This window comes from Maylandia zebra, linkage group LG14 (genome assembly GCF_041146795.1).
Source record: "Maylandia zebra isolate NMK-2024a linkage group LG14, Mzebra_GT3a, whole genome shotgun sequence".
Lineage (NCBI taxonomy): Eukaryota > Metazoa > Chordata > Actinopteri > Cichliformes > Cichlidae > Maylandia > Maylandia zebra.
The window spans coordinates 23,081,886-23,091,824 of record NC_135180.1 but is presented as its reverse complement, the minus strand read 5'-3'; the positions used below and the strand labels follow the sequence as shown (position 1 = coordinate 23,091,824).

General features: G+C 41.8%; 1 protein-coding gene across 1 annotated transcript; it reads left to right on the top strand.

Moving 5' to 3' along the window:
- Positions 1-694: 694 nt before the first annotated feature.
- On the top strand, positions 695-6,812 carry rhoub (ras homolog family member Ub). The gene is made up of 3 exons (XM_004543668.3): positions 695-1,136; positions 3,092-3,150; positions 4,724-6,812. The coding sequence occupies exons 1-3, from the start codon at positions 938-940 to the stop codon at positions 5,177-5,179; spliced, it is 714 nt and encodes a 237-aa protein (XP_004543725.1). The 5' UTR covers positions 695-937; the 3' UTR covers positions 5,180-6,812.
- The last annotated feature ends 3,127 nt before the right edge of the window (positions 6,813-9,939 follow it).

Genomic DNA, 9,939 nt, shown 5'->3' with positions numbered 1-9,939 from the left:
CATATACTGTGGCTTTTTTAAACAGACAAGAGTATTAACGCTACCTGTTTTCAGGTATGTCAGTTTCTCGCTGCAGCCACAAGGAGGCGGCAAAAGGCAAAACATTTGGTTCAGTTTTCGAGGTTTCCAGTGTCTTTGACAAATTAGCATAAGAAAGCGGATCACCTTAGATATTGGACAGTTTAAAACTGGCCGATCACGTGGAGAATACAATAAAATTTCCATTTATTGATTGATTGAGTAATCTTGTAGATTCTGGATGTTCCTTCTTGGAAAAGCGTACTAGTACAAGGTAAAGTAAGTCAGGAGGCTGAAGTCTGCGTATAAAATTTCAGCACTTTTTATATCCATGTTCAAAAAGGGCATCAAGGCTTCCTCCTAACTAGTGAGGACACGTCTGGACATGCCTGCAAGAGATCAAACATTAAGCCCATAGCAACGCAGTGTGTAACAGGTTAAACGAGTAAACTACACAATAATATATTGAAAGGAAAGATTGATAATAATAATAAAAACACAGGATCGTCCCTCTTGTTTTCTAATTTTCCCCAAACAGTTTAATAAGGGTAATGTTCTTTTCTTCAAAGAACACTTGGATTCACACTCCCACGTTGCTGGGCGGAGCCAATGAGAAAAAGTAGGTGGGATTAGTCAAATTAATCCTAAAACACACACAAAAAACACTTTGGGTCCTCCCTCGCTTGGTAAAACTGCAGTGTTCAGCGGTGCAGTACTGGACGATAACTTCCCGTACTGGATTTGACAGCGCGCACAGGAGGAGAGGTTTTACGCACGAGCTCCGTTTGCGATCATTACCGTTTGGAGGGAAGAAAAACTGCAAAGGAGGAAAGAACCTGTTCTCATGGTGGGTGTTTCACCGGTCCATCGAGGAGATCGCGGTGCAGAGCTGGCTGACTGAAAGGCACCTCCACTTAGAATGGATTACGGTAGGACCATGGCCCCTCCAGTGCCTCCTCATAAACCCAAACCTACCCGGCCAGGACAGGCGCAGGAGCGGCTGCTGAAGTGCGTCCTGCTGGGCGATGGAGCGGTGGGGAAAACCAGTCTGGTGGTCAGCTACACCACGAATGGATACCCGACGAAATACGTCCCTACTGCATTTGATGACTTCACGGGTAAACAGACATATTATTTTATTCATTTTATTCCAGATTTTAGAAATGTTTGAATGCACAGGCAGACCGTGTATGTGTGTCACCTGTCATAGCTGAACATGTCCAGTTTATTTAAACGAGGTGAATAAACTTAATAAAACTTATGACACTTAAAAAAAAAACCCTCCTATAGAAAAATCTGTTGGTTTCCATCTACCTGTCAGTATCACCCATTTTTCACAGGATGCCTTTTCAACTCTTGCTTGTTTTAGAGATCAACTTCGCCCCACCGCACCTATATTCCCCAATGTCCCTCTATTATTCAGATGTTAAGGACTGATAGATGTCTTTGTGTTTCCTGCTATCTTGTCCTCAATCAGCGGTAATTAATGTGGATGAAGTATCCTCCCTGGTGTAGCTGGGTTTCCATTTGGCGCTGTACCACTTTCCAAACTGTCTCACTAATCCCTGGAAGCTTTTGCGATGTAAGAGAAGAAAAACAAAAATCCTTTGAAGGTGGTGTTTGAACCCGAACAGTATTGGAATAGAAAAAAAATACACGGTGACCTGTTGATCGCTTTTATTGACGTGTGATCGCATCTGTTATTTAGACATACCATTTGAAATGCAGTTCTAGAGCAACATAGAAGCTGTTTTGCTTTTTCGTGCAGGATTATACCCTGATTTATATACAAAAAGATTTTGGTATTTTACCTTTTCAAAATCTAACATTTTTATTTAAAAAGAAAACGGCTGGCTATGAAAAAACTTGTAAACTTAATAGCTAATTCCCTGACATTACTCTTGATAAGCATTAAAAGGAACAATGTGGCCAACCCAAATCTCATAAAACACTCTTGTAGAGCACACACCACCCTTAGACAAGTGCTGGCTCAACTCTTCCATACAGAACAGAGGTTGGTTCACTGGTTCACGGGTTTTGGATTGCACAACTCTGCCTATTGTTGTCAGCCTTGACCCGCAAGGCCTCTCTTCTATACTGAAACGGGCACATCTGTTGCAGTAGCTCTGAGGCAGAGATTGTCTTTCTCCCTGGCCTGACAGAGAGTGATTGTGCAGTTGGGGCCCTTAATAGTGATGTCATTTTTCAGTGCCTGGAATCAGAGCGTTCCCTTGAAAGCTGATTTCTGAGCAGTTACACAATGCCACAGGTGGCAGAGACTTGGAGAAGCGGGAGGCTAGGAGACTGGACAATAAGGAGTTTTGGATGAGAAAATCAAAGGAGTATCATATGTCAGGTATTAGGAAATGATTACCCAATGGCATCTCTCTTATGTGTCCTCCCGCGCTTCCCCCCCTTTGCATCTGTGAAAGCAGGGTGTTCTGACGGCTGTCCTCCTATATGAATAGTTCCAGCAAAACCCTTTGATCAGGTGGTATGACCAACCACACGCTCCAGGCCTATTGTAAATGTTTCCATGTGCCTGCTGCTCTGCGTTGTGTTCAGTTTTCTGAATAGAATAAATGGCCCTGTAATGAAACTCACTGTGAGATGACTCACTCCCTTTTCCAATCTGGAAATGAGGCCAATTGGAAGAGAGTCACTAAATAAACAAAATCTGCTTTGTTTTTACCCCCATGCACACACACATAGACACACCATCAGACAACCTTTGACTGGCCTCTGCCAAAACACAGCACAGAACAAAGCCCACCGAGCGGTCTGAGCGACAGTAAAGTGTTACGGTCTGAACGGTAACTGGCAGAGTGGGTGGGCGAGACTGAGCAAGGCCATTTGCGAGCTGGAAGAGCAGAACAGGCGGCAGCGGGGAGTCTTTTTTGTTTTTTAAACTGTAAGGGTTTTGTTTATTGCTGAGAGTGTTGCGGTTAGTAGCTGTGTGTGTGTGTGTGTGCATTAACTCGAGTGTCAGGTGGGGGTACATACACAGCCTTAAAACTCATACTGTCACCTGTGACTCACTTTGTTTTCTTTCTGTCCCTTTCTGTATCTGCAGCTGTGGTTCAGGTGGATGGGAGCCCAGTCAGACTACAGTTGTGTGACACTGCGGGACAGGTGAGTTTGCACACAAACACATTGCATTACCACTCTACGCAGGTCATTGACATACAGTGCCTGCATGCTTCTCGGCCTTTGCTCTACATAACTCTCACATGTTGGTTGATTAGTCGCCGTTGCTTGGTTGCAGTGTCATATGCAGAGTTATGCAGGAATAGTTTTTAATAGCACATATTAGGGTCCTTGCATGCTGCTAATGTTTAAAAAGACATTTAAAAAAAAATCTTGAGTACATTTGCAGACTCATCCTCACTATATTTGAGGCACTGAAACGATGGAACAAATAATCGGTTAAACGTCATTTGGTTATAAAATTATAATTAGTTGTGAACTGTTTTCTGTCAGTTACTAAGGTGAATGAACTGTGCTACACAGAGCTTGCCAGGTAAATTTATTGACTCATTATTATGTTGATAGGCCAATCTTGGAAAGAACATGTTGTGAAACAGTGTTTCTGTTTCTCTGGGGCATTGGGTGGTTGTTTCATAACCCACTACAGTCAAACCCTGCCCTGGGAGCAGCATATTTGACATTCACAGCCGCTGCGAGGGCACTGCCAGTTCTGCATAGAATCAAAGACAGTTTGGCTATAAAGTGGAATGAGGCATTTGAGTAAATCCCTAATACGTGTAAAACCTCACAGCATGTTCTGAGCTGTTCACGGCCTTAAATCTGCACACACATACACGCAGACGCATCCGCATGCAGACAAGCTGGGGCAAATTCAACTAGATAAAACTCTACAAACACTTACTGTAGTGATGCAATTCTATACGAGGGTGGGGGGAGAGCTTGAACCAGAGACTGGTCGGGTGTGCCAAAAACGTTGAGATGAGAGAGGAGAGAGCGAGGAGAGATGGAAAGACACAGAAGGTCTGGAAAAAGATGATAGCAGACACTTCCAGGGCTGATAAACAACGTCGCTCCTCACTCAGAGATGTTGATACGTGTGTGTATATTCTGCAGATGGGCCTACGTCATCAGATCACAAAGCGCAGCCAGACCTTGTGTGTGTCAAACTCAGAAGCGGCATGTGCTGGGCCTCAAATCCACATGTGGAAACTGCTGATATTTTTTTTCTGCACATTTTAATTGTGTTTTAAAGGGCAGAGAGCGGGCTTGTGGCATTGTTTAGTTAAATAAGGATTAAGAGATATGTGTTGGAAAGGATGGAGTTAAACGGAAAAAAAGGAGAGGTCTGAGTCAAGTTACTGCCAACCTTAATCTGTGTACTCAAGGATGTGGGAGGCCCATGTAAGTTAAAGTTGTGTGGCTCCAAAGTGTCAATTTAAGAGATTTACTGCAAATGGTATAAATGTGTGGGCAGGATTTGTCTGTTCTGAATATTTGCGCAATATAAACACTATTGAGACGGTTTGTTATTTAACAGTTACTGGCACCACTCCCTTTCCTGTGATGTGATGTTACAGTACTTGAGTGTGTTCAAGTGCATCCGTGTGTGGTCAGAGTGAAGGGAGGTGGCTCAAATCAAAATAAAGACTCTGAACCAGACATATGTTAAAATATATATATATAAAATAAAATTTCTCTCTTTGTTCTTCTCCATCAGGATGAGTTCGACAAACTCCGCCACTTCTGCTACAGTCGGACAGACGCCCTGTTGCTCTGCTTCAGCGTGGTCAGCCCCGCTTCCTTTCAAAACGTCTGGGAGAAGTGGGTCCCCGAAATCCGCCGCCGCTGCCCCCTCACGCCCATCATCCTCGTAGGGACGCAGTGCGACCTGCGGGAGGACGTCAAAGTGCTAATCGAGTTGGCAAGAAGGAGGGAGAGGCCGGTGCCGGAGGAAGATGCCAGGGCGCTGGCGGAAAAAATCGGGGCTGTGACGTACGTTGAGTGCTCGGCACTGACACAAAAGAATCTGAAGGAGGTGTTTGATGTGGCCATCTCTGTGGGACTGCGACAGTCTGATAGGCGAGCGCGGCGGGAGAGGAAGGTCCGCAGCACAGCCGATAAGATGAAGATGCTCTCCAAGGCCTGGTGGAAGAAATATGTGTGCGTCCAGTAGGGGGGAAGGAGATAATATTTCTGTAACTGATGTAAAACTGGAACTGCTGACGTATTTGGGAGTGTTGAATTGGATGTAAGGACTCCTTGTTACTTTCACATGGACGGCCTCAAATGACCTACTGTGACTTTAATTCGATGGAGCAACAGTTCAGCAGGGGCACCTGGCTAAGCTATATGGCTGTTTGAGGATTTGATGGTTTTACTTTGACCAGAAAAGACCCTATGTTGATGCCTAAGAGACAGTATAAGGTTGTAACCACTGTCTGCTCTTCAGAGCCGGTATGTAAAATGTGACTGTGACCATCATGGAACCAAAACTTATGGCACTAGGAAAGTGTTACGGCTCATGGACTGCATATCATACAGAACTTGTCCAAAGGAATTCCAGCTGACTTGGGGGTCGTTAAGGTGATGATATCGCATATTAAAAATATACTCTTTCTTTTTTATGATTTGGTTCATTTCTTTATCAAAGTATATTATTTCATTTGATCTACACTGTAACTCGGATTTCAAGACTTGTGATAGATTTTTTCCCGATTTTCTTTTCAATTTTGTTTTATTGAATTCAAAGCGTGAACTGCTCCGCCTAAAAGCCCAAATTAAACATTGCAAGCCCTGCACTTTTTCCTAAATGAGAGGCATCTGTGAGTCAAATAGCTTCTAAAAATAGGCTCTGTAGTTTATCAGATTTAACTCATCCTTTTAAAAATTTACAATCAAATGTATATGAGTATAATTTTTTTTAATGGAATGATGATGACATCTCCAGGATGTGTATGACCGTTTTGAATGGTGTGTGTTGTGCTACAGGCTGTTGTAGTTTTGTCACAGCTGTTAATTGGCCATTAAGCTCCTTTACCAATAGATTGATTTTGCAAAATATTAATGGCAAAGATCAAATACCGATCATCATCCAACCAACACAATCTGGAGAACACATCTCTGCTGTAGGTTTATGGAAGATTTAGCAATATCGGTTTTCACTTTGACTGATTCCGAAATGTTAAAGCCAGTTCGACTTCATGACATTTTGTTACTGTTACAATGTTGCAGCAATACATGGGTTATACCACTGTACCTTGGTTGTATTATCCACATTTCATGCAACGGACTTTGGACCAGTGAAAGAGTGGAAATCCTTCTTCAAAAGTAGGATCCAAGCAGGTAAAGGCTCTTAGCTGCTCCGCTCACTGCTTTGGATGATCAAAGGGTCTTTCGTTGTCAGTCAGTATAAAACCAAACTCTCTCCACTTTTGAGATTATGCAGTAAATGAGGTGAAATCGCCAAAGAGACTGATTCTGTGTTTGCTTCTTATTTTTCAGAAGCCTTTCATTCATCTGTCTATTTATCTGATCTTTCTGGGCCAATAACTGATCAACAGCAATACACAGCAGATGTATGAGATCTCACACGCCGTTATGTATGTTACATAGTGATCATTTGATGTTTGTAATGTCATCAGGATAAATCTGCTTGTACAGATACAGTATAAGTGACTCGGTCTTTGTCTGTGCTGTCCCAACTCTAAATGGGCTCCGTATGATTGTTTCAGTTTGTGTCTGATTCTGCCATGAGAGAAGTTCTTTGGGTTTTATGAGTGGAACTAAATAAAATGTGAAATATTTAACCTGCTTTTGTTGTTGACTCTTCTGTGGAGCTGTGTTACGTGGTCACGTGGTAGAGGGCAGGGGAATGTTTCTGAGGTTAGTGGTTACTACAGAGCATGAATAGACGTTTTTTTTCTCCTAAAAGAGAAATTTGATCCAAATGTAGAGGTTTACACACAGGGTTTTATTTGTTTGCCACAATGAGGATCAGAACAACAAACACAACTCTATGTGTGTTTCCTCTATCTTTTCAAAAGTAAAATATCCCCTCTCTAGTCCCCTTTATAGCATTTTCACTATTGTTATCAGTCGGATCTCAATTAAGAATCATTACACTAGATGTAGTTGACTCAAATCACCTTATAGCACTGTAAAAGTAATATACAGTAAGTGATCATTAACCATGAGATAACCTGACAGAAAACAACAGTGAAGAACTGCTGCATGTTTTATCACCAGTAATTTATTCTGCGAGGTAAGCAGTTCTCTCTAAAATGAACTAAAACTTCATTTTTGTTGGAAAACGCTTCAAAGATTCAGAAACCTCAGAGGTTTTGTCGGGAACCAAGACTTTTAACTTTGCAGGATCAGATGATTATAATTGACTAAAATAGCCCTTTCCTGCCATATATAGCTGGGTGTCTACACCACACTACAACAATGGCAGAGAAGGATGGTTAGGTAGGTATCTTGTACTTGTTTAGAAATGCTAATGATAGGGTAGGTGACTAAAAAGAGAGTCTGTGTCGCCTGGCAGGCTGCAGATGAGTATGCTGTCCGGCCTCAGAATGAGTGAAACTAAAGCAGGAGTTATGCCAAGTGGTCTAATTATGATAGTTAGCACGGCTCCACTTTCCACCGATATTTTAGTATGAAACCCCATTGTTGTGTCTCAGCAAGGCAGCTGTCTTGCAAAACGTCCTGTGATTTAGCATTGTGGCTTGTGTGTTTGACTGTAATATCTACCTGCCTGCTGGAAGTTCAGGTTATTGTCTGCGGCTGTAAGAATGTCCAAGCGCACGTCTTTCTGCTAATTTAGACTGCAATACGTATTTTACTGCATAAACCAGAAGAGCTCAGTATGAACATATGTGGGGGGATTTGTGTTACAAAATGTAAATAAAAAGATTACGTCAATGAGCCAAACCCATGAAGATTATGGAAGTCATGTGGAACTCACAAAATATTATCATTCACTGATAATCTGTGCATGCAATGGAGCCCATGCATGGTCACTGGTTAAAGAAGTCAAACTAACATTCATTGCTCAATCAGATTTCTCCCATTATGGCAAATATTGGGTTCAGTCCAAAAAAGCTGCTCAGTTTCTCTTGCCAGTGCAAAAGTGCCTTTAATCTGTATTCTCTTTCATGCTCAGCAAGTCAAGATTCCTCTGGGAGCAAAGAGACATCTAGTTGTGCAAAAGTCAGATCAGTGACCTGACTAAACTCTATGTGGTCTCAATTGCTAGTTTTAGGTCTTTTTTAAGACAACTTTTTGTTAATTTTTTAAACGACTAAAAAGAAGGATAAAACCGAGTTTGCTTCACAATGGCTTAGCTTGTGATTGACAATTAACTGCCGTATATGAGCATGCAGTGTCCATCAAGTCTAATCCACCCCTCACCCTGTTTTTCATACAGACATGAGTAAGGTCCGGTCTTCACCGACCATCTCAAAGTGTCTAATTCTGTCTTTTCATGATCCCACGTTCACCTGAAAAAAGCTTTTGACTAAACTGTGACACTAATTAAACTTGTGGACATACTTTATTTCATTTAGCAACTGAAGGAGACTGTGCAGTATTAGTCAGCGGGTGGCTGTAGCTCAGGAGGTAGAGCAGGTTTTTAGCAAGCTTTTAGATCTATAGTATATGGATAAAAGGAATAGGCCATAGCACTTATATTCTTTGAATTCAGTAGATCTTAGTCCCATTAATAGACTGTTGCTATAAAGAGCTCGATGAAAGGCTTTAATAGGATGCCAACATTGCAACTAGTGAGTTTGTGAAATTTCATAACAGTAATAATATCAAAGTAAACTGAAACCAAAGAAAACTCTGCCACAAAGCTTCAAAGCATGGGTTTGGCATGGGTCCGTTTAAGAGGACGCAGACGATTTATGACTTAACCTAGCATGCTAACATTCCCTTTACACTTAAGTTTGATTAGTAGCAATGAATACTATTCAACTCTAACACAGTAAAGTAGAGAGTAGCTATTTCCTGCTTTCATGCTAAGCTAAGCTGTGCTAACTCAGCATCATGTTGGATAGACGGTGATGAGAGTTGTAACAATCTTCTCTTCTAGCTTGGCAAGAGAGTGCATTTCCTATACTGTCAAACCACTCCTTCTAGACATTTTTAAAAAAAAAAAAATCAGAAAGAGCTTAAACAGCGCAGATTTTTTATGCCATTGAACTCAAATACAGAGTATGATTACTTAATGGTTCCAGCTAGCAGCACTTCTTCTTGGAAATGGAAACTTTCAGCTTTCTGTCAAACCAACACTGGGTGAGCTAATGGTGTGAAATGGGTGGCCCGGTCAGCTGTAGCCTCCTTCAGCTGTAACAACCTCAAAAGGTTACTGAACTTTACAACCCCGTGAGCACACCTCCTTACATAACTTCTAAGAACCATTTAGGTAACAACTGAACTCTGACTCCACATGAAAGTGTAGATCAGTAATCAGTTCTGATGTCTTTCAGTTGATGAAGGATTTCTGTGGTACCCCCCCAAACGCAATTGCCAGCATAATGACTGGAGCTCAGCCCACGGGGTGGGATTACTGAAAGACATTAACCATGTTAATCGGGTCTGTGGGTTGAGAAGGGGTTCAGCAATGTGGACTGTGGTCCACTTTGTACATTGTCTTTAGGATTAACTGTTGCCCAAGCTTGTGTAATGCGATGCAATATGTCTGGGGCCCGATTAAAAGATATTGATTGAGTACAGTTCATTATTCTTGACAGAAATCACTTTTAGACCTCAGTTATTTCAGTGACTTGTCCTCATATGTTCACAAAACTAAAAGTGTTAGGTGTTTATGTGATTGTGACAAAGGACTGCAAAGACGTTCTCATCACTGTACCTCTAGTTGAATAGGAAGTTTTAAATGTTATCTAAATTATTTGCTGAAGCTTTAATGTA